At 41.2% G+C, this 25,241-nt stretch overlaps 1 protein-coding gene across 3 annotated transcripts; it reads right to left on the reverse strand.

Annotated features, from left to right (window-relative positions):
* Positions 1 to 1,690: 1,690 nt before the first annotated feature.
* lmln (leishmanolysin-like (metallopeptidase M8 family)) lies at positions 1,691 to 25,241 on the reverse strand. Of its 3 annotated transcripts, none has more exons than XM_029702489.1 (17): positions 24,657 to 25,241; positions 23,795 to 23,892; positions 23,657 to 23,687; positions 21,708 to 21,742; positions 21,372 to 21,489; positions 17,968 to 18,146; positions 5,547 to 5,652; positions 5,306 to 5,400; positions 5,021 to 5,138; positions 4,710 to 4,817; positions 4,300 to 4,376; positions 3,963 to 4,073; positions 3,565 to 3,697; positions 3,064 to 3,223; positions 2,595 to 2,725; positions 2,030 to 2,240; positions 1,691 to 1,908 (listed from the first exon to the last, which is right to left on the reverse strand). In XM_029702489.1, exons 1-17 carry the CDS (start codon positions 24,783 to 24,785, stop codon positions 1,808 to 1,810), a joined length of 1,941 nt encoding a protein of 646 aa, XP_029558349.1. In that variant the 5' UTR covers positions 24,786 to 25,241; the 3' UTR covers positions 1,691 to 1,807. The 3 variants fall into 3 exon arrangements, with proteins under 3 accessions (XP_029558349.1, XP_029558347.1, XP_029558346.1); XM_029702487.1 differs by having other exon boundaries at positions 21,708 to 21,754; XM_029702486.1 differs by having other exon boundaries at positions 21,708 to 21,790.

The following is a 25,241-nucleotide window of genomic DNA, read 5'->3' on the forward strand; positions in this document are numbered from 1 at the left end:
TTCTTGCCCTTTGTGCTGTTGTCTGTGCCCAATAATGTTTGTACCATGTTTTGTGCTGCTACCATGTTGTGTTGCTACCATGCTGTTGTCATGTGTCGCTACCATTCTGTGTTGTCATGTGTTGTAGCCTTGCTATGTTGTTGTCTAAGGTCTCTCTTTATGTAGTGTTGTGTTGTCTCTCTTGTCGTGATGTGTGTTTTGTCCTATATTTATTTATTTTTTTTTAATCCCAGCCCCTGTCCCCGCAGGAGGCCTTTTGCCTTTTGGTAGGCCGCCATTATAAATAAGAATTTGTTCTTAACTGACTTGCCTAGTTAAATAAAATAAAAATAAAAATACCAGTTTACTAGATATGGAGCTTTCACCAGGAAAGAACTACACGTTAATAACAATCTGCTGTAAAAAATGAATTGAAATACTGCATTGTTACATTGAGTGGTGTTGAATCATTGGACAACATGTCATAAAAATGTTAACTGAAAAAGGTGTTGATGAAAATGTAGGTGATTCATTTACTGTAAGGTCTGAGAATGTTGCAAACCTTGCACGACAACACTAGGAAACTGAACATCCTCATTTTACAGTCCCGGTGAGGGGAATAAAGTATTCATTTTAGAATAGGTGGTAATTCATAAAGAAGCACTGGCACCTCACCGTGATCAGCTAGCCTCTCTTGAGGTATGGCTTCTTCTGATTTTGCTTACAGCTTACTGGCATCTCCTTCATTAATTCGATAAAGAAAAGTGCAATCAATGGCTTATTTTTCCCCTTTTCTGATAGTAGCCTTACTTGGCACACACCTTTCCAGTATTCTGATGGTACTGTCTGGAGTACAGTGGCCCTAAAGGGCAAAGTAGTGTGTCAGGAGGACATCGACAACCTGAAATCTTGAGTTCTCCCTGTGTGCATCCCAAATGGCACCCTATTCCCTTTATAGTGCACTATTGGCGCCCTATTCCCTTTAAATAGGATGCCATTTGGGACTGTCTTAATGTGCCACAAACCGTGCCATGACTGGGATTGGAGACTGTTCAGAGAGAGGAGAGAAAGAACGTATAGAGAACATTGACTTTCCAAATGTAATTTCAATGCCTTTCCAATCCTCAGACTTTCAAAGGACGAAGGTTAGTATTGTTTTCATTGATTATATCTAGCAATTTCATGAACAGTCATTGACCATGGGCCACTGTCTTGTCTGTTCCAAAACTAACATTAAAATAAGTTCTAGGTTGTAGAAATGTGTTTAAACTAGACAGATAAGGTATTGTGGTTCAAATCCTTCTTTCAGGCATTTATAATACATAGACATTTTTCACTGCATTTTCTTTTAAGAATCAACATAACATGTTTTCAAAAGTATCACACATTTCCCTGACTTTGATGGGGTTAATGTGATTGTTTCCTAAACAACTTTCCTGACATTTCCTTGATGATTTTCCAAGGATCAAATCCTATTCCCTATAGAGCACTACTTTTGACCTGGGCTGATAGACACAGCCCCAGGCAGAGAACCTTTCAGTCAGTCAGTCAGCCACCCACCCAACCAGTCAATAGGTCCATCACAAGTAGTGCACTATGTAGGGAATAGGGTGTCATCTGGGACTCAGCCTCAGGCAAAGAACCTTTCAATCAGTCAGCCACCCACCCAGCCACCCACCCACCCACCCACCCACCCACCCACCCAGCCAGCCAGCCACCCAGTCAGCCCATCAAAAGTTGTACACTATGTAGGAAATAGGGTGTCATCTGGTACACAGCCCCAGGCAGAGAACCAGTCAGTCAGTCAGCCACACAGTCAGTCAGTCAGTCAGTTCCGCACACACAGGATAAATCCAGCTAGCAGAGGGATGAGGTTTAACAATAGAAGCCACAGAGTTACCACTAAGCTGGAGGAACTGGAGCACGGGTCTGGAAGAGAGGCAAAACACTTCCTTAATACCAAAAGGTCTATATAATGTATCTAGTTATATAAAGTATATATGTGTGTGCATGAATATGGAAGGTAGGAAAGACAGGCTGGGGAACTCACCAATAGGAACTCTCCTGGTACTATTGAGGGGCGGCAGCTGTTGTGGTAGAGGGCAGGCGCTACAGAAGTCTGAGCAGGCAGGACAGACGAGAACCCCGTTGTAGACCCAGTCATTAACACGCACACTAACTCTCAGCAGCTGACCGGTATGCACACACTGAAACTCAGTATCCTGCACCCATACTGTCAGACCATGGGTAGAGCAAGACATCTGGAAACAACCACAATATAACATTTAAGTATTTGTTTTTTGTATGGGTCACTTTAAATATCTGCCTGTCACACATCTATAACATTTTTGTAAGTCGCTCTGGATAAGAGCGTCTGCTAAATTACGTAAATGTAATGTAAATGTAAATTTGTTAACCCAAAACACATAAATTGGACTGAGCTGAATTTGTGATTCTGTAAGATCATATGATAAAAGGATGAAACTTAAAGGTGGTAAACATTAAGAAGACTCCCACAGTATATAGCTTGCAAAATATGGAAAGGTGACAAAACATAGTTTGCAGAGATGCTGAAATGGAGATATCTATTTTATTTTTTACTTATTCTGCATTACCTTATAACAGCCACTTCCCCAGTCAGGGTAGGTCATGCGCCTGGTACACTGCTCCATGATGAAGGCTGTCTTCTGGTACAAACACACAGAGTCTGGACCATACTGCTCAGCTCCATAGTTCCTCCACCAATCTGGAAGCAGTGTCAGGTAGCCTACTTGTAAGTAGGGTTGCAAAATGACGGAACATTTCCCAGAAACACAATTTTCAGGTTTTCCATAAATCCCAGTTGGAAGATTCCCAGAATTGGGAGGGAATAAGCAGAGAGGGAACATGGAACACTCCAACAGGGAATCATCCAACTGGGAATCTTCCAGCTGGGATTTCTGGAAAACCTGGGAATGTTGCGAATGTTTCTGGAATTTTGCAGACCTTCTAGTGAGTGAACAGTCTCAGAGTATATTATCCAAGGCACAGTGGGGTCTGAGGCACCAAGAGGCAAGAACAATGCAAGAAGGAAATGGATATTACCGGGTTGGTTCTCCTGGACCCTGCAGTAGGAGTTGCGTTGGTACTCTCCACTCAGGTGCCAGCTGAACTCCTGACTGAAGGGACAGTAGTCAGCGATCTCCACAGCTCCACCGTAGGAGGCAATGTCCCTCACAGAGACATCAGGGATATGGTCAAAGTACTGCAGGAGGGGAAGTGGACAAGATTTACTGTATGGGGTGTACTATGTAGGTCACAAGTGGTCAACAACATCTTAAATAAAGACCATTTTAAATGTGTGTTTTGTTCGTTTTTGGTGCTTTTTTTGTCTTATAGGTACAAACTTTGCTTGGGTGCAAGTGTTTAGTAAATTGTTGAGTGTCATACACTTGCCATATTTATGTTTGTCTTCTAATCCTCTGTAGTGGTCCAATAATTTTCTGACACAGACTCTTGCTAGCATCATGTGGTTATCACTGGGTGTATTGTCATAGCCTCGATTTCTAGGCTTTGAAGGATGGCATTGTCAGACTAGTATTTTACCTGGTAGTCCAGGGGTAGGTCCTGAGGGTACTTCTGCAGGTTGCAGACAGCCACAGCCAGCTGGTCCTGCCTGCAGGTTAGCTGGAGGGGTGTGGCCCGCACCGTGTCACAGTAAGGGGTCACCACTTTACGACTGAAAAACAATAACACACCGAGGGTTGGATCAGGTAGAGCCACAGTTTGTCATTTAAATGTTTTTATTGTGGTTTTTTACAATTTCTAATAGAGTTTCTAAGGCTTGATGTTTGTGTTGACAGAAATGTTGACATATGAGACAGGGTGCGTCGTCTGGTGCTACTTTCCATTTGTTTAGGGGCATGCCATGTGCCTAGACGTTCAGATGTTTCAGCCTGTTGTGTACAATAACAAACCTTAACTCTGATTAGATACCTCCTTACCTCTGACGTTGCCTTTCAATCCAGAACTTACAGCTTTTCATCACAAAGTCACAGCCCAGGCCCTTGCCCCAGTCCAGCCTCTCTGCCATGCTGTAGTTGGCTCTGTACCAACTACATAGGAGACAAAGATGACCCGAACACATTGTACATCAAGTCAGGTAAACTCTTGAAATTCAATACAAATCATATGTCAAAGACAAAAACTTTCAATCACACCAATGCTCAAGAAAAAAGAGCCAAGTTGTTTAATAGTCAAAGCTCTTGAAATGACATAAAATGTAAAAGTCATTATTTTCTTGTATTCCATATATTTTCTGGAAACAGTCAGCAACCTTACCCTGTGTCTTCCATGATGGCCAAGGTGATCCTAGAAAACACTCTGTTTTGTGTGTGCGATCCAGTCATTGCTTCGTTCTGTTATCAATACAAACAGGAAAATCATCCAAGTATGATATATAGATTAATAATGAACCTATATGAGCATATAAATGCCGACGATGAGTAGTGAACTATAGCTAAATAAGAAATACAGAATTCACAATAGCTATACAGACTATGAAACTGAGTGAAAGGGTATGGTGTGGTTAGGTCTATATCGGGAATTCCATTACAGACATCAGTTCTACTAGGCTGAGTAAAGATACACCACAAACGTAGGCTACACATATTGTACAGAAAGGAATCATTTCAGATAACAGTAAAAACTAAGCATAGTACAATGCCATCAATCTTCAGCCCTCCTTTTACCTCTAGTAGCCTCTTCTCCCAGTGGTTCAGCTCAGTACCCATCCCTCCCTGGTTCTCCAGCTCCATACCCTCCAGAATGGGACAGCCAAAGTGTCTCCTCGCTTCCTCCTGCCAACACATGCAGGGATACAGGACATAAACATTAACCACATTACAGGACAGGACAGTGCAGCACAACTTAACAAAATAGCATAACACCACACAGAACAGTCCAGCATAGCCTCTACAAAAGGGACATACTGTATCTACCCATGACAAATGCATGTAAATACATAATTCAATGGTGAGGAGGTTAAAACGAGGATTCTTACCACAACACGCGGTGTCACTAGAAGATGCACTTCATGACGGACCATCACTCCACCACGGATGTCCCATAATCGAGTCACTCTACGTATCACTGCATCACTCCATTGATACAGGCCTAAACTATAATAGAAAGCAAAAATAGTCTTAAATGTTAACAAAATGAATGAGAAAATACAATGCACAACAGAAAAACAATTACAATATCATCTAAGCCAACTGGTTATTACAAACAGCACGATTATAAAAACACAGTCTGACAGCAGAGGAAAATGATCAAGTATACATGCCTCTCGTTGAATGCTGGTAGTCCACTTGCAAACCGAGGTGTCAATGGCTTGCCATTATAATCATGATAAAACGCAAACAGCCCTGCTGAAAAACCCTTTTGGACAGATAAGTAAAGATTATATTACTCAATCAATAATGAAATCTGTGTTGGACAGGTTCGATTGATTATCGTATTTATTTAAGTAATTCATGACTAGCTTTGCCCCAATAGGAATATAAAGTAGATTCCAATGCACCCACCAAGGCATGTATGATTTCGTGTTTGACGGTTGACAGCATGCTCTCAAACTCCTGAGGTTGGGTGGATATCATATTGGGGCACAGGTTGGCATATCCAGCAATGGGCCTGAAAAGGTAAAGAGAGTGAAACTGACATTATGATGATATCATTGGGTTAAAATACCTATTCAGGGGCCAATAACTACCTTGTCACCTACCAGACCCAATCACTACCTACGGCAATCTGAAATATCCTAAAATGCTGCCATTCTAAAATATATTCTAAGGGTGTATATAACCAGGTGTGTATAAAGAGTAGGGGTGTAATGGTTCCCCAAACCCATGGTTCAGTACATATTGCAGTTTTGGGGTCACGGTTCAGTTTCTGTACAGCAGGAACATTAAATACTATTTACAATGTTCAGCATTCACAATGTTCCTTGCATTGTCTGTTGTGCCCGGATTGTTATGTTGTGCCTCTCAAGTTGACTCCGATGCTGCATTTGTAACCATGTGGAAGGTGGGAATTGACCAGTTATGAATTCATCAATACTACTTAGATTAATTTGAACTCGTTGAGAAACACTGATTGGCTAATGGCCAACAAGCTGTGGCAACCAAAAACTAAAAGTACAGCTAACATACTTATAAAACTACTTATAGAGTTAAAAAACGACATTAACAGATTGCTTCTTTTAAATTATGTTTTCTTGTTGCATTTATAGTAATGGCTGAAAATGCTGTTAGAGGCCATTTCCTTAGAAGGTGACGTCAGAGGTTACCATGTGGGAGAAGTGGGTGCTCAGGGTGATAGACGAGTTTTCCACAAGTAATTACCAGTTTGAGGGCCGTCCATGTGGATTTTCCCCAGTTGTATGTGGTAAATTCCCACTTCCCACTTGGTTACGAACGCACCATGACACTACCTCTTTCAGTGCCAGATGCACGCTTATAAAAGGGGGCGTGTCTGTAGCGTGGTACAGCTTCCACACCGGGGTAATGTGATTGGCCAATTAATTGAAAACTTCAGCTTTGGTTGGCTTACATAGAGCGGTTACTACCCGTTTTTTGAAATGGGTACAAGAGGGAAGATCGTAATGTGGCTCGAGCACTTTCACGAAGTGCTGAAAGAAACCCCCGAGAATGGGCGCAGATCCGCGGCTTTAAACAAAAATATTAACATAGCCTACCTACCGCTCTTGTATTTTCTTTGGCCTGGTCAGAATCAGCTGCCAAGGGCTGCTTGAATGCAGAGCGGAGACGACGTGTTGTTTCTTTGCGTTTCCATCTTGCTCCGGTATACTGGGGTGATGTCGGCAAAAATTTGTCAACATATAAGAGGTGTTGACAACTGCATATGCTGTTGTCGTTTAGCGTTGGGAAATACTGTTAACATTTTATCCACAACTCTCTGTCCATCGCCGTTGTAATCTACTTGGAAGCAAAAATGTTCCCAAATTGGAGATTTAAATGGAGGACTACTAAACTACATGGAATTGCTTTAATAGGGTCATACCAAGGATAATTTAGCTATTTGATTTGGAATTTTAAGACCCCTTGACGTATCAAAAACATATACAGTACCAGTCAAAAGTTTGGACACACCTACTCATTCAAGGGTTCTCTTTATTTTTACTGTTTGCTACATTGTAGAATAATAGTGAAGACATCAAAAGAATGAAATAAAACATATGGAATCATGTACCAAAAAAAAGTTGACCAAATCCAAATATATTTTATATTCTTCAAAGTAGCCACCCTTTGCCTTGACAGCTTTGCACACCTAGCATTTTCGCAACCACCTTCGAGGTAGTCACCTGGAATGCATTTCAAATAACAGGTGTGCCATGTTAAAAAGTTATTTTGTGGAATTCTTTCCTTCTTAATGCGTTTGAGCCAATCAATTGATGTTGTGACGTTACAAATTAAATGTAGTAGGTAATTATTCGATAAACAGCAGTAAATCACAATGATCCTCAATTAAATCATGTAACAATTAACTCATTAGGAATTTGGGGCACCACGGGAAAAGTTGTTTACCGAGTTACTATCTCCCGACTTAAACTCTAAAGATTATCAAAATATCTCTTACATCAATAAGTCAATTATTAATTATTTCCTCATATCAGTCTCATTCTGAACGTCATTGACTATGTAAATCTGCACGAACCCTAACTTAAGTGATGAATCAGCGATACACAAAAATTGGCTTAATTATTTATTTACTAACTAACTAAATCACACAGAAATACATAAAAACACATACATGGTTTGGAAACTACGCTCACCGTAGTCAGAATATTTAGTCCCATAACAACCGCTCATTCAGATTAGAAATGCAACATATATTTACGAGTAGATGTCTCTCTGTTGAAACCACTCACTCAGTCTATGGCGAGTAGTTCGATGTAAGTTTCTGGATGTCCACCAGAAGTCACAATGTCCTTAGTTGTATGCTACTTTGTCTTGGAGTGTTCGTTAGAATAGATACATCAGAGGTGTACCACCCCGTGGTGATGGGGATCTATTCTTCTCTCCCGTCTTTGGTCAGTTGTCCTAGACTACTTTACATGCATAGCTGCAGACGGTGCATGTTTTGGTGTAGTCTTCATCTTCTTCACTCGTTGAGAGATTCAGAGGGTCTTACCATTTTCTGATCTTGGGAGTTTTAATCATTTCAACATGTGGACCATGTCCTCACATTCTCTGGTCTGTATTTAAAGTCCTTTTAAGCACTCTGGCCTTGGACAGCGTTCCGTCCTGTTGACACAATGTCTGTGTTCATGTGGGCGTGGTTACTAACTGGGCCCAGGTTTATATGAAATGCCATTATCTCATTTAGAAGGCTAAAATCACATTTCTATCTTTTCAAAAGTATTAATTTATTTCATACAACATTTAGATGTAAACCTGATAAATAGCACGTGTACACTTTGAGTCACAGTCTTTCTGATAATTTTAATGACATCACAAAATAGATGTTAATTTTCTATATTCCATACCTCATCATCCCCAACGTTTGAATGTTTAAATATATTGGCCCAGTGTTCGTTCGTTGAAGTTTTGGCAAGAGTCTCTACACACAGCACATTCCTTTGTTCAATACTGCAGGGCAAGAGAGACCAAGTTTACGACCGGCGTTAAGTCATAAAACCATCCCAACTCCCCCCTTCCTCTCTAGTGGGGGAGAGGGGGGGGGGGGTCTGGCAATCTGTCAGCCCTGTGCCAAGCTGATCTGGCGCCTTTGATCCTCACCAAGGAGAGAGTCATGACAGTGATGTGACAAGGTAGGGGTCGTACACTTAAGATTTATTTCGTAAAAGACCAAGTCAATATTAATGTCAAGAACAGCTCAAATAAGCAAAGAGAAACAACAGTCCATCATTACTTTAAGACATGAAGGTCAGTCAATCTGGAAAATGTCAAGAATTCTTCAACTGCAGTCGCAAGATGAATCTAGCTCTCATGAGGACCGCCTTAGGAAAGGAAGACCCAGCGTTACCTCTGCAGAGACTGCATGAATCAAGCCTTCATGGTCGAATTGTTGCAAAGAAACCACTACTAAAGGACACCAATAAGAAGAGACTTTCTTGGGCCAAGAAACACGAGCAATGGACATCAAACCGGTGGAAATCCTTCCTTTGGTCAGATGAGTCCAAATGTGAGATTTTTCCTCCATCTGCCATGTCTTTGAGACGCAGAGTAGGTGAATGGATTATCTCTGCATGTGTAGTTACCACCGTAAAGCATGGAGGAGGGGGTGTGGGGGTGCTTTGCTGGTGACACTGTCAGTGATTTATTTAGAATTCAAGGCACACTTAACCAGCATGGCTAGAGCGATATGCCATCCCATCTGGTTTGTGCTTAGTGGCACTATCATTTGTTTTTCAACAGGACAATGACCCAAAACACACCTCCAGGCTGTGATGGAGTGCTGCATCAGATGACTTGACCTCCACAATCACCCGACCTCAACCCAATTGAGATGGTTTGGGATGAGTTGGACCCCAGACTGTTGGAAAAGCATTCCTCATGAAGTTGGTTGAGAGAATGCCAAAAGTGTGCAAAGCTGTCATCAAGGCAAAAGGTGTCAACTTTGAAGAACCTAAAATATAAAATACATTTTGATTTGCTTAACACTTTTTTGGTTACTACATACAGTTGAAGTCGGAAGACTACATTTTTACATTTTAGTCATTTAGCAGACGCTCTTATCCAGAGCGACTTACAGTAGTGAATACATACATTTCATGCATTTTTTTTTTGTACTACATACACTTAGTTTGGAGTCATTAAAACTAGTTTTTTCAACCACTCCACAAATGTCTTGTTAACAAGTTGGTTAGGACATCTACTTTGTACATGACACAATTGATTTTTCCAACAATTGTTTACAGACAGATTATTTCACTCAATCACAATTCCAGTGGGTCAGAAGTTTACATACACTAAGTTGACTGTGCCTTTAAACAGCTTGGAAAATTCCAGAAAATGATGTCATGGCTTTAGAAGCTTCATAGGCTAATTGACATCATTTGAGTCAATTGGAGGTGTACCTGTGGATGTATTTCAAGGCCTACCTTCAAACTCAGTGCCTCTTTGCTTGACATTATGGAAAATCAAAGGAAATCAGACAAGACTTCAGAAAAAAATTGTAGACCTCCACAAGTCTGGTTCATCCTTGGAAGCAATTTCTAAAACACCTGAGGGTACCACATTCATCTGGAAACAAACAATAGTACGCAAGTATAAACACCATGGGACCACGCAGCCGTCATACCGCTCTGGAAGGATACGTGTTCTGTCTCCCAGAGAATAACGTAATTTGGTGCGAAAAGCGCAAATCAATCCCAGAACAACAGCAAAGGACCTTGTGAAGATGCTGGAGAAAACAGGTACAAAAGTATCTATATCCACAGTAAAACGAGTCCTATAATCGACATAACCTGAAAGGCCGCTCAGCAAGGAAGAAGCTCCTGCTCCAAAACCACCATAAAAAACCCAGACTACGGTTTGCAACTGCACATGGGGACAAAGTTTGTACTTTTGGAGAAATGTCCTCTGGTCTGATGAAATCAAAATAAAACTGTTTGGTCATAATGGCCATTGTTATGTTTGGAGGAAAAGGGGAAAGCTTGCAAGCCGAAGAACACCATCCCAACCGTGAAGCACGGGGGTATCATCATGTTGTGGGGGAGTTTTGCTGCAGGAGGGACTGGTGTACTTCACAAAACAGATGGCGGCATGAGGGAGGAAAATTATGTGGATATATTGAAGCAACATCTCAAGACATCAGTCAGGAAGTTAAAGCTTGGTCGCAAATGGGTCTTCCAAATGGACAATGACCCCAAGCATACTTCCAAAGTTGTGGCAAAATGGCTTAAGGACAACAAAGTCAAGGTATTGGAGTGGCCATCATAAATCCCTGACCTCAATCCTATAGAAAATGTGTGGGCAGAACTGAAAAAGTGTATGCGAGCAAGGAGGCCTACAAACCTAACTCAGTTACACCAGCTCTGTCAGGAGGAATGGTCCAAAATTCCCCCAACGTATTGTGGGAAGCTTATGGAAGGCTACCCGAAACGTTTGACCCAAGTTAAACAATTTAAAGGCAATGCTACCAAATACACTCAATTTGTATGTAATCTTCTGACCCACTGGGAATGTGATGAAAGAAATAAAAGCTGAAATAAATCATTATCTCAACTATTATTCTGACATTTGATCCTAACTGACCTAAGACAGAGAATTTTTACTAGGATTAAATATCAGAAATTGTGAAAAACTGAGTTTTAATGCATTCGGCTAAGGTGTATGTACTTCAACTGTATGTACTTCAACTTCCATATGTGTTATTTCATAGTTCTGATGTCTTCACTGTTATTCTACAACGTATACAATTGTAAAAATAAAGAAAAACTCTTGAATGAGTAGGTGTGTACAAACTTTTGACTGGTACTGTATTTAAACTCAGCAAAAAAGAAATGTCCTCTCACTGTCAACTGCATTTATTTTTAGCAAACTTAACGTGTAAATATTTGTATGAACATAAGATTCAACAATAACATGAACTGAACAAGTTCCACAGACATGTGACTAACAGAAATTGACTAACAGAAATGGAATAATGTGTCCCTGAACAAAGGGGGGGGGGTCAAAATCAAAAGTAACAGTTAGTATCTGGTGTGGCCATCAGCTGCATTAACCTGTTTGGGCTAGGGGGCAGTATTGAGAATTTTGGAAAAATATGTGCCCATTTTTAACTGAATCCTACACCAACTCAGAAGCTAGAATATGCATATTATTGTTCAGGTTTGGATAGAAAACACCCTAAAGTTTCTAAAACTGTTTGAATGGTGTCTGAGTATAACAGAACTCCTATGGCAGGCAAAAACCTGACAAGGTTTCATGCAGGAAGTACCCTGTCTGACAAGGAGTCGTGCGTCTTGCATCTGTTTATTGAAAAGTAAGGATCTTAGCTGTAACGTGACAATTCCCAGGGCTCCGATAGGCTCTCAGAACCCGGGAAATACCTGAAGGTTGACGAGGCAGCCTCAGGCTGAAACACATTATCGCCTTTGGTAAGTGGCGGATCAGAGGACCTTTGAATGAGGCGCGTGCACGATTCGCCCCTGTGGAGAAATTTAATTCGGCTGTTTAGGCTCATTGTATATTCCCGGTCGGAATATTATCGCTTTTCTACGAGCTAAATGGCATAAAAATTGGTTTTAAACAGCGGTTGACATGCTTCGAAGTACGGTAATGGAATATTTAGAATTTTTTTGTCAAGCCATGCGCGAGACCGTGATTTAGTATTCTGATAGTGTCTAGAACTCACGAACAAAACGTCGCTGTTTGGATATAACGATGGATTATTTGGGACCAAACCTACATTTGTTATTGAAGTAGAAGTCGTGGGACTGCATTCTGACGAAGAACAGGAAAGGTAAGAACATTTTTCTTATAGGAAATATGATTTTGATGAAGGCTAATCTTGCCGGGTGTCTAAATAGCTAGCCCGTGATGCCGGGCTATGTACTTAGATTATTGCAAAATGTGCTTCATCCGAAAAGCTATTTTAAAATCGGACATATCGAGTGCATAGAGGAGTAATGTATCTATAATTCTTAAAATAATTGTTATGCTTTTTGTGAACGTTTATCGTGAGTAATTTAGCAAACTGTTAGTAAATTCCCCGGAAGTTTGCGGGGGTTATGCTTTTTCTGAACGTCACATGCTAATGTAAAAAGCTGTTTTTTGATATAAATATGAACTTGATTGAACAGACATGCATGTATTGTATAAAACAATGTCCTAGGTGTGTCATCTGATGAAGATCATAAAAGGTTAGTGCTGCATTTAGCTGTGGTTTGGGTTTATGTGACATGATATGCTAGCTTGAAAAATGGGTGTCTGATTATTTCTGGCTGGGCACTCTGCTGACATAATCTAATGTTTTGCTTTCGTTGTAAAGCCTTTTTGAAATCGGACAGTGTGGTTAGATTAACGAGATTCTTGTCTTTAAATAGCTGTAAAATAGTCATATGTTTGAGAAATTGAAGTAATAGTATTTCAAACGATTCAAAAATCGCGCCACTGGATTTCAGTGGCTGTTACGTAGGTGGGACGAGTTCGTCCCACATGCGCCAGAGAGGTTAAGTACTGCAGTGCATCTCCTCATGGACTGCACCAGATTTGCCAGTTCTTGCTTTGAGATGTTACCCCACTCTTCCACCAAGGCACCTGTAAGTTCCCGGACATTACTGGGGGGAATGGCCCCCACCCTCCGATCCAACAGGTACCAGACGTGCTCAATGGGATTGAGATCCTGGCTCTTTGCTGGCCATGGTAGAACACTAACATTCCTGTCTTGCAGGAACGAGCAGTATGGCTGGTGGAATTGTCATGCTGGAGGGTCATGTCAGGATGAGCCTGCAGGAAGGGTACCACATGAAAGAGGAGGATGTCTTCCCTGTAACGCAGAGAGTTGAGATTGCCTGCAATGACCACAAGCTCAGTCCGATGATGCTGTGACACACCGCCCCAGACCATGACGGACCCTCCACCTCTAAATCGATCCCGCTCCAGAGTACAGGCCTCGGTGTAACGCTCATTCCTTCAACAATAAACGCGAATCCGACCATCACCCCTGCTGAGACAAAACCGCGACTCGTCAGTGAAGAGCACTTTTTGCCAGTCCTGTCTGGTCCAGAGATGGTGGGTTTGTGCCCATAGGCGACGTTGTTGCCGGTGATGTCTGGTGAGGACCTGCCTTACAACAGGCCTACAAGCCCTCAGTCCAGCCTCTCTCAGCCTATTGCGGACAGTCTGCGCACTGATGGAGGGATTGCGTGTTCCTGGTGCAACTCGGGCAGTTGTTGTTGCCATCCTGTACCTGTCCTGCAGGTGTGATGTTCGGATGTACCGTACCTGTGCAGGTGTTAGGGGTCTCACAGTACGGACATTGCCATTTATTGCCCTGGCCACATCTGCAGTCCTCATGCCTCCTTGCAGCATGTTCACGTAGATGAGGGACCCTGGGCATCTTTCTTTTGGTGTTTTTCCAGAGTCAGTAGAAAGGCCTCTTTAGTGTCCTACGTTTTCATAACTGTGACCTTAATTGCCTACCGTCTGTAAGCTGTTAGTGTCTTAACGACCGTTCCACAGGTGCATGTTCAGTAATTCAAATCAAAGTTTATTTGTCACGTGCAGCGAATACAACAGGTGTAGACCTTACAGTGAAATGCTTACTTACACCAATAGTGCGAAAAAAAGGTATGAGTGTGTGTGTAGGTAAGTAAAGAAATAAAACAGTAAAAAGACATATGAAAATAACAGTAGCAAGTCTATATACAGACACTGGTTAGTCAGGTTTATTGAGGTAGTATGTACATGTAGGTATGGTTAAAGTGACTATGCATATATGATGAACAGAGAGTAGCAGTAGTGTAAAAAGAGGGGTTGGCGGGTGGTGGGACACAATGCAGATAGCCCGGTTAGCCAATGTGCGGGAGCACTGGTTGGTTGGGCCAATTTGAGGTAGTATGTACATGAATGTATAATTAAAGTGACTATGCATATATGATAAACAGAGAGTAGCAGCAGCGTAAAAGAGGGGGGGGGGGGGGGGGGCACAATGCAAATATTCCGGGTAACCATTTGGTTACCTGTTCAGGAGACTTATGGCTTGGGGGTAAAAACTGTTGAGAAGCCTTTTTGTCCTAGACTTGGCACTCTTGTACTGCTTGCCATGCGGTAGTAGAGAGAACAGTCTATGACTGGGGTGGCTGGGGTCTTTGACAATTTTTAGGGTCTTCCTCTGACACCGCCTGGCGTAGAGGTCCTGGATGGCAGGCAGCTTTGCCCCTCTGAAGTGCCTTGCGGTCGGAGGCCGAGCAATTGCCGTACCAGGCAGTGATGCAACCGGTCAGGATGCTCTCAATGTTGCAGCTGTAGAACCTTTTGAGGATCTCAGGACCCATGCCAAATCTTTTTAGTTTCCTGAAAGGGAATAGGCTTTGTGCCCTCTTCACGACTGTCTTGGTGTGTTTGGACCATTCTCGTTTGTTGGTGATGTGGACACCAAGGAACTTGAAGCTCTCAACCTGCTCCACTACAGCCCCGATGATGAGAATGGGGGCGTGCTCGGTGCTCCTTTTCCTGTAGTCCACAATCATCTCCTTAGTCACGTTGAGGGATAGGTTGTTATTCTGGCACCACCCAGCCAGGTCTCTGACCTCCTCCCTATAGGCTGTCTCATCGTTGATCAGGCCTACAACTGTTGTGTCGTCTGCAAACTTAATGTGTGTTGGAGTCGTGCCTGGCCACGCAGTCGTGGGTGAACAGGGAGTACAGGAGGGGACTAAGCATGCACCCCCTCCAGTGTTGAGGATCAGCGTGGCAGATGTGTTGCTACCTACCCTTACCACCTGATGGCCCGTCAGGAAGTCCAGGATCCAGTTGCAGAAGGAGGTGTTTAGTCCCAGGTTCCTTAGCTTAGTGATGAGCTTTGAGGGTACTATGGTGTTGAACGCTGAGCTGTAGTCAATGAATAGCATTCTCACATAGGTGTTCCTTTTGTCCAGGTGGGAAAGGGCAGTGTGGAGTGCAATAGAGATTGCATCATCTGTGGATCTGTTTGGGCGGTATGCAAATTGGAGTGAGTCTAGGGTTTCTGGGATAATAGTGTTGATGTGAGCCTTTCAAAGCATGGCTACGGTCGTGAGTGCTATGGGTCTGTAGTCATTTAGGCAGGTTGCCTTTGTGTTTTTGGGCACAGGGACTATGGTGGTCTGCTTGAAACATTTTGGTATTACAGACTCAATCAGGGACATGTTGATAATGTCAGTGAAGACACCTGCCAGTTGGTCAGCACGTGCCCGGAGCACACGTCCTGGTAATCCGTCTGGCCCCGCAGCCTTGTGTATGTTGACCTGTTTAAAGGTCTTACTCACGTTGGCTACGGAGAGCATGATCACACAGTCGTCCGGGAACAGTTGATACTCTCATGCATGCCTCAGTGTTGCTTGCCTCGAAGCGAGCATAGAAGTGATTTAGCTCGTCTGGTAGGGTCGTGTCACTGGGTAGCTCGCGGCTGTGCTTCCCTTTGTAGTCTGTAATAGTTTGCAAGCCCTGCCACATCCGACAAGCATCGGAGCCGGTGTAGTATGATCAACCTTAAAGCGTCAATACAGGGCTGCCTGTTTGATGGTTCGTCGCAGGGCGTAGCCGGATTTCTTGCAAGCTTCCGGGTTAGAGTCCCGCACCTTGAAAGCGGCAGCTCTACCCTTTAGCTCAGTGCGAGTGTTGCCTGTAATCCATGGCTTCTGGTTGGGGTATGTACAGTCACTGTGGGGACGACGTCCTCGATGCACTTATTGATAAAGCCAGTGACTGAGGAATACACCACATCAATGTCATCGGAAGAATCCCGGAACATGTTCCAGTCTGTGATAGCAAAACAGTCCTGTAGTTTAGCATCTTCATTGAACAAGCATGGGAAACAGTGTTTAAACCCTTTAGACATTAAGATCTGTTAAGTTATTTGGATTGTTACGAATTATCTTTGAAAAACAGGGTCCTGAAAAAGGGACATTTTGTTTGCTGAGTTAATATATTTTTTACATGAATTGAACTGCTTATTTTGGGCAGTAAACAGTCTAAGCCCTGTCTAAGTCAAGGAAAGGGGGGGCATAAGAAAAAAATAAAAATAATTGAAGTATCAAAAGAAAATATCTGGAGATGATTTTCATCAAGGATCCCTGTACTTTGCTTAGTTCATCTTTCCCTCGATCCTGACTAGTCTCCCAGTCCCTGCTCCTGAAAAACATCTCCACAGCATGATGCAGCCACCACCATGCTTCACCGTAGGGATGGTGCCAGGTTTCCTCCAGACGTGACGCTTGGAATTCAGGCCAAAGAGTTCAATCTTGGTTTCATCAGACCAGAGAATCTTGTTTCTCATGGTCTGAGAGTCCTTTAGGTAAACTCCAAGCGGGCTGTCTGTCATGCTTTTTACTGAGGAGTGGCTTCCGTCTGGCCACTCTACCATAAAGGCCTGATTGGTGGAGTGCTGCAGAGATAGTTGTCCTTCTGGAAGGTTCTCCAATCTCCACAGAGGACCTCTAGACCTGTTTTTGCTTTGTCATTATTGCGTATTGTGAATATTTAATACATTTTAGAATAAGGCTGTAACGTAACAGAATGTGGAAAAAGTCAAGGGGTCTGAATACTTTCCGAAGGCTCTGTATATGTGAGAGATATCAGAAAGATATAGGAAACATTTATTTTAGATGTATTTAACCCCTTATTTTTTGTCACTAAACAGTCTCTATTAATAATTCCATTTTTTTTTTGACTGGTACCGGGGGACCTTCAGACGAGTCTTGTGAGCGTCCTAGAGAAAAGCAAGAGTCTCACCTTTACACAGAGGGGTCATACTAGTGTGTAGCCCAAACTGTTGGGACACCACAGACAGAAGACACTTGTGGGGGTTGTAGAGCAAAACGTGTTCGTGAGAGTCATCTTTCCATAGAGGGGTCATAATAGTTTGTAGACCAAACCGTTCGGACGCTACAGATGATATTCGGGATGTCTCATGATCTGACATACACTGCTCTTTCAAAGGTGGATGCAAAAAAGCTGATCTCTCTAGTTTAAACTGACAGATTGTGATGGGGATTTTTTATTATGCTAATTAGATTTCTGCAGCCTTAGGAGTTAATGTATTTATTCAGGTTCACATTGTGGACCGAACTGAGGTCCCCGTGCCGAACAGTTCGGGAACGAATACGTGTACCGTAACATACATAAACATTTCTCTCTACACTCGCAATAACATCTGCTAACCATGTGTATGTGGCCAATAAAATTTGATTTCACATCCCTAATAAAGATGTACCGTTACACCCCTAATAAAAGGTGTATAGGGTTGCAGGCTTACCTGTCCAGCTCAGACTCCAGCTGACAGTATGCAGCGTAGGCCACAATGTTCTCCTGTCCACAGCGTTCTGTAGTCACCCCGCTGACGTAGAGGACAAAATCAGCCCCTTCCACCCCCTTCCCGTCCGGAGGCCCTGCCGAGCCACACGACCTCCCTGTCTCACTGCACACCTTGCATTGCTGGAAATCCGATACACAGAATACCATTTATTTCATTTTAGTTATTTAACCTTTATTTAAACAGGAAAGTCACATTGTGACCCAGGTCTCCTTTACAGGTGAGCCCTGAATCTACAAGTAAGACCTGAAATACCTTGCATTACTGAAAATCACATGGACATAATAATAACATCATCAAAGTACAGTACGCAAGACCAACATCAGCCAACCTTTCTATAGGCCTACCAGTTTAGCATCTTTTTTAAAATACATATTTTATTGATAGGGATAGATGGAATAAGCAGGGAGAGAGAGGGAAGACCGTGTGAAGACCGGTGTGTCCGGAATTGGATTCCACGCAGGCATGTGGATCGCATATGCGTCAAGGGCGGTTTCCTATCATTCCATTTAACCTTGGTTAGTCTCATTGAGATAATGTCTTTTGCAAGAAAGACCTGTTCAACATAGCAGCAGAAGGCAATAATAGCAAGTCAGGTGAGTAGATATTCTGTAGAGGAAACCCAGTTGAGCATGTAAGCATAGGTTTTAACTACCGTAAATTCCGGACTATAAGCCGCAACTTTTTTCCCAGGCTTTGAACCTCGCGGCTTAAACAATGACGCGGCTAATATATGGATTTTTCCCGCTTTCAATTTAAAAAAAAGAAATAATAATAATTCTGTGATGTGCTCAGTTTTTTGGCTGCATGAAGCTTTCATTAGACCAATGAAATTGCAAAAAGTGCACCTGGATGTTCCACAGCGCTACTGACAAAGTATTCTATGGACAGATTAAACTAAAGTTGAGTTGTTTGGAAGGAACACACAACACTGTGTGTGGAGAAAAAAAGGCACAGCACACCAACATCAAAACCTCATCCCAACTGTAAAGTATGGTGAAGGGAGCATTATGCTTTGGAGCTGCTTTGCTGCCTCAGGGCCTGGACAGCTTGCTATCAGACGGAAAAATTAATTCCCTAGTTTATCAATACATTTTGCAGGAGAATGTAAGGCTATCTGTCCGCCAATTGAAGCTCAACAGAAGTTGGGTGATGCAACAGGACAACAACTCAAAACACAGAAATAAATCAACAACAGAATGGCTTCAACAGAAGAAAATACGTCTTGAGTCCTGACCTCAACAAAATTGAGATGCTGTGGCATTTATGCAGAAGTACAGGTAATTCCAAAGGGTTCATATACTTTTTCTTGCCACTCTATATTATATTAGTTAAGACAAAAGCTCCTGGAGAGCGGTTTAAATTAATGCATGCCTCAAATGACTCTTGACCCGGAAGGGCTAATCATGTTTGAGGCTGTCAGGTCAGTGAGTAGGCACTCCAACCTAAGCCGTATCATAATCCACATTTCGCTGAACTGGTGTAGGATGCATTAGCTAATCCCATAACTCCAGAATGGTCCAGGGGTGCCCTGGTGGACAACGTATGAGTTATTTTTTTTAAAGTATTTTTTATTAACCCACCCACCCTCTTCGGAGAACACAAATATTTGTTGTTACAGCTTTTTTCTAACATATACATAAATTGTACATATCACACTTTACATATACTTGATACTTTTACATACTTGATACTTTTACATACAGCAACCATATTACAATAATACATTACCGAATATGAGCTCTTTATTCCTACCCCTCAGCCACTCTCAGCCCATCCCACCTATCACCGTAGATCTACCTCGTTTGGTTTCCATGTCCCATATATTTTTCAATTGTGCTGTGAAGTTTTACATGAATTTTGAACCTTTTTAAAATCACAGTATCCACAGATTGTGAGCTAAAGATGAAAAACAATGTCTATGAGTATTATTATATTATTGATTTCTTAATAATCTACTGGAGAACCAGTTCATGTTTAAGTATAACTTATGTATGAGTGACGTTTAAGTACAACTTATGTATGAGTGACGCTTTTAGTGAGAGGTTTAATGTTTTAATATTTAAATCATTTTAGCCCCCAAACTCATATTCATTATATAAATAGGCATGTAACATTTTTTCTGGTTAAATTTTTTTCTGGCTTAGCGTTCCAAATAAAGTGATTTTTTCTTGCTCATATGATTTAAAAAACAAATCGTCTGGAGTAGGCAGCGCCATTAGTAAAAGGGTAAACTGTGATAGGACCAAAGAGTTAACCAATGTGATTATTCCATTAATAGACAAGTATTTACCTCTCCATGGTTGCAGAATCGTATCTATTTTTTTCAAACTGGTTGTGGTAAGTTAATTTCTATTTTTTCCAGATATGAATACCAAGTATGTCTACTTTACCATCCTTCCATGTTATTGGTAAACTACAAGGTAGTGTAAACATTATGTATTTTAAACGATCCAATACATAACATGGTACTCTTGTCATAATTGGGTCTTAGTCCTGAAAGGCTAGAAAAGTGATCAAGATCTTCAATGAGACCATGCAGGGATCCTGATTGTGGTCTTACGAAAAAACGAGTCATCGGCAAACATTAACACTTTTGTTTTTAACTCCCGGAACTCTAACCCTTTGATGTTCTTGTTGGATCTGACTCTTAATAGCTAGCATTTCGATGGCCATAATAAATAGATATGGAGACAACGGACAACCCTGTTTTACTCCTCTTAAGAGCTCAATACTTTTTGAGAAGTAACCATTATTTACTATTTTACACCTGGGGTTGCTGTACATAACTTTAACCCATTGTACGAGATTCACCGAAATTAAAGTAGTCCAGGCATTTATATATAAATTCTAGTCGTACTTTATCAAACGCCTTTTTCAAAATCTGCTATGAAGACCATGCCTGGCATCTTTGATGTTTCACAATATTCAATTGTTTCAAGTAATTGTCGTATATTTTCTCCAATATATTGTCCATTTAAAAAACCAGTCTGATCAGGATGAACAATATCTAGTAAAACCTTTTTTATTTTATGTGCGTATGAGTTGTCCATATGGATAGTGGATAGTAGTGGGCAATGTATGAGTTGTCTGTATTTGTAGTGGATAGTAGTGGGCAATGTATGTGGACCAAACACATGAATGTGGAAGAACAGGCATCCCTAATGACAATGTACATGCCGTGTTTCATCAATAATAAATCACCACCAGAAATCACAAGGTAATAACAGCAACCAATAACAGTAACCAACACTGACTAAATAGGTTGGTTGATAGAGTAGGTATTACTAATAACTAGCCTATCAACCAACCTACCGGGTCACTACACCTCAATGGGGTAGACAGACCTGCAGATGATGCTCAGGAACAATGACTGGTCCACACTTTGTGATGTCTGCACATGATCCCTGGCAGTAGCGGTGAGGGTCATCTTTCTTCCTCAGATACTGATTGGTCACACATTGTCTGAACAGGAACACACAATTTTATAATGCAAGAGAAAGATACTGACCCTCTGATTGAGCCTTGTTTAAGGTCTATTCAATAAAATAGATTATCTTGAACATCTTAAAATGTTACACACCCCAATTGAATTACAAAACGTGAAATTATAGTATTTTCTTCTTGAGATAAGAACATGTTATTGGACTGTGTTGGGGGGTGATGGGAGGTGAGCTCTCTACCTGCTGAGTAGTATAGGCCCTGATTTCCGGCGAACCTGAAAAACCTTCTGTAAATAATCAATTGCTTGTGGAAAAAGTTTATCCTGTAGAAAACAAAAAGGGAGTACCTATGATACCAGCAGCCAGCTAGGATACACAAAACATAATATTAGCCTGGTGCAACAAAACTGAAAAAAGGTAAGATTATCATGTAGATGTGATAAACATGACACACACACACACACACACACACACACACACACACACACACATATATATATACACACACAGTTGAAGTCGGAAGTTTACATACACTTAGGTTGGAGTCATTAAAACTCGTTTTTCAACCACTCCATAAATTTATTTTTAACAAATTATAGTTTTGGCAAGTCGGTTAGGACATCTACTTTGTGCATGACACAAGCCATTTTTCCAACAATTGTTAACAGACAGATTATTTCACTTATAATTCACTGTATCACAATTCCAGTGGGTCAGAAGTTGACCACTAAGTTGACTGTGCCTTTAAACAACTTGGAAAATTCCAGAAAATTATGTAATGGCTTTAGAAGCTTCTGATAGGCTAATTGACAGTTAATTGGAGGTGTACATGTGGATGTATTTCAAGGCCTACCTTCAAACTCAGTGCCTCTTTGCTTGACATCATGGGAAAAATCCAAAGAAAATCAGCCAAGACTTCAGAAAAAAATTGTAGACCTCCACAAGTCTGGTTCATCCTTGGGAGCAATTTCCAAATGCCTAAACGTACCACGTTCATCTGTACAAACAATAGTACGCAAGTATAAACACCATGGGACCACGCAGCCGTCATACCGCTTCGGAAGGAGGCGCGTTCTGTCTCCTAGAGATGAACATAATTTGGTGCAAAAAGTGCAAATCAATCCCAGAACAACAGCAAAGGACCTTGTGAAGATGCTGGAGGAAACAGGTACAAAAGTATCTATATTCACAGTAAAAGAAGTCCTATATCAACATAACCTGAAAGATCGCTCAGCAAGGAAGAAGCCACTGCTCCAAATCTGCCATTAAGAAAAGCCATACTACAGTTCGCAACTGCACATGGTGACAAAGATTGTACTTTCTGGAGAAATGTCCTCTGGTCTGATGAAACAAAAATAGAACTGTTTGGCCATAATGACCATTATTATGTTTGGAGGAAAAAGGGGGAGGCTTGCAAGCTGAAGAACACCATCGCAACCGTGAAGCACGGGGGTGGCAGCATCATGTTGTGGGGATGCTTTGCTGCAGGAGGGACTGGTGCACTTCACAAAATAAATGGCATCATGAGGAAGGAAAATAATGTGGATATATTGAAGCAACATCTCAAGACATCAGTCAGGAAGTTAAAGCTTGGTCGCAAATGGGTCTTCCAAATGGACAATGACCCCAAGCATACTTCCAAAGTTGTGGCAAAATGGCTTAAGGACAACAAAGTCAAGGTATTGGAGAGGACATCACAAAGCCCTGACCTCAATCCTATAGAACATTTGTGGGCAGAACTGAAAGAGCGTGTGCGAACAAGGAGGCCTACAAACCTGACTCAGTTACACCAGCTCTGTCAGGAGGAATGGGCCAAAATTCACCAAACTTATTGTGGGAAGCTTGTGGAAGGCTACCCAAAACGTTTGACCCAAGTTAAACATTTAAAGGCAATGCTACCAAATACTAATTGAGTGTATTTAAACTTCTGACTGACTGGGAATGTGATGAAAGAAATAAAAGCTGAAATAAATCACTCTCTCTACTATTATTCTGACATTTCACATTCTTAAAATAAAGCGGTGATCCTAACTGATCTAAGACAGGGAACTTTTACGAGGACTTAATGTCAGGAATTGTGAAAAACTGAGTTTAAATGTATTTGGCTAAGGTGCATGTAAACTTCCGACTTCAACTGTACACATACACGTCAATGGCAAAGAGCTCTGACCTCATTCACACCAACATACCTTCACAAGTCTTCTTTTATCTGAGGTTAACCTTTGGAAGAAGACATAACATGTATACAATAACATTGAGATCGGCTTACGGTAAGGCCAGGAACACACTTATAAACTCTGAGAATAGTAGGATAGAAATAAACTTACTTGTCCACACTTGAATCGTAAATTATTTTTATCTTTAATTGTTGATCAGAGCTTCTTTTGGTTAATCTTTCCGACTTCAGATATACTTTATGGACAACCTACAAGAAGAAGCATTGTTGAAAGCAAAGCAGCTACTGTATTATCATCAGTGGTGTAAAGTACTAAAGTAAATATACTTAAAAGTACAACTTAAGTACTTTTGGGGGATATCTGTACTCGTTACATTTTGAATGCTTAGCAGGACAGGAAAATTGCTTAATTCACACACTTATCAAGAGAACATCCCTGGTCGTCCTTACTGCCCCTGATCTGTCAGACTCACCAAACACATGCTTTGTTTGTAAATGATGTCGGAGTGTTGGAGCATGCCCCTGGCTATCCGTAAATAAAAAACATTTAAAATAAGTTTGCCTTCTGGTTTGCTTTATAAGGAATTTTAAATGGTTTATACTTTTAATACTTAATTATATTTAAAACCAAATACGTTTAGAATTTAACTCAAGTAGCATTTTACTGGGTGACTCACTTTTACTTCAGTAATTTTCTATTAAGGTATCTTTATTTTTTCTCAAGGTATAGTTTCTTTACTTTTATGACAATTGGGTACTTTTTCCACCACTGATTATCATGTAGAAACACATTGAGATGAGTGAACCACATTATTAGCATCGTTTTTTTCATGTAAAGAATACATTTAAGTGCATGCATTAATAAATTAAAGTTTAATAATCTACTTTGAGAGGAAATAGCTAAAATGTTAAGATAATCGACATGAAACACCCCTATTGACATGGCTCGAGCGCCCTCCTTGCGAAGTGGTTAATTGATTTCTTACGACAAAATAGCGATAAACGACACTTACCTCCGACAGAGATGGGACTTGATGTTTACACGTATGACAATGCACAAACAAAAATAGAAGTGAGAAAGTAAAAATACGTCTCAGTGACCCAAACAGCTTCCAAAAGCGTCTCAGCTCCGTCGCCATCATATGTCCAGCGACAGTCGTGATTCAAATCCTGTTTCATTCATCGCTATCTACATAATCACAACTCACATAGATAACTATGCCGTTCCAGCACTATGTTATTGATAGGTATGTATCTTATTATTCCTCATTAGGACGGCGAAACCCACTTTACTCGTGTGTTACTTTCTAGCTTTAGCCTTTAGTTTAGCCAAAGATTTTTTATAACTCACCCTGCCAAAGATCATTGTTCTATCTGTGACCCTGCTTACATCGCCACTTCCGGGTCGTCAGATTTTACTAAAAAAAGCTTCACAACAAAAGTCTTCTATCTGAGCAATACAAGGGCTCTATGCTAAACGGTAAGCAATATTTCTAACCACATCGGTAATGTCTCCAAGAATGTCCATGTCATGTGTAAAAATGGAACAAAAATGTCCATGAAATTGTATATATTTTGTTAACTTTTGCTTGACATAT

This window comes from Salmo trutta, chromosome 20 (genome assembly GCF_901001165.1).
Source record: "Salmo trutta chromosome 20, fSalTru1.1, whole genome shotgun sequence".
Classification (NCBI taxonomy): Eukaryota; Metazoa; Chordata; class Actinopteri; order Salmoniformes; family Salmonidae; genus Salmo; species Salmo trutta.

Bases quoted from the DNA above. Each gene is read 5' to 3' on its own strand.
- lmln (XM_029702486.1), bottom strand. From the start codon at position 24,785: ATGATGGCGACGGAGCTGAGACGCTTTTGGAAGCTGTTTGGGTCACTG. The intron at 21,791-23,656 runs GTATGTTGGTGT...TGTTTTCTACAG, and splicing joins ATAAAAGAAGACTTGTGAAG to GATAAACTTTTTCCACAAGC. The intron at 3,698-3,962 runs GTAAGGAGGTAT...ATTGTTTTTCAG, and splicing joins ATTGAAAGGCAACGTCAGAG to TCGTAAAGTGGTGACCCCTT.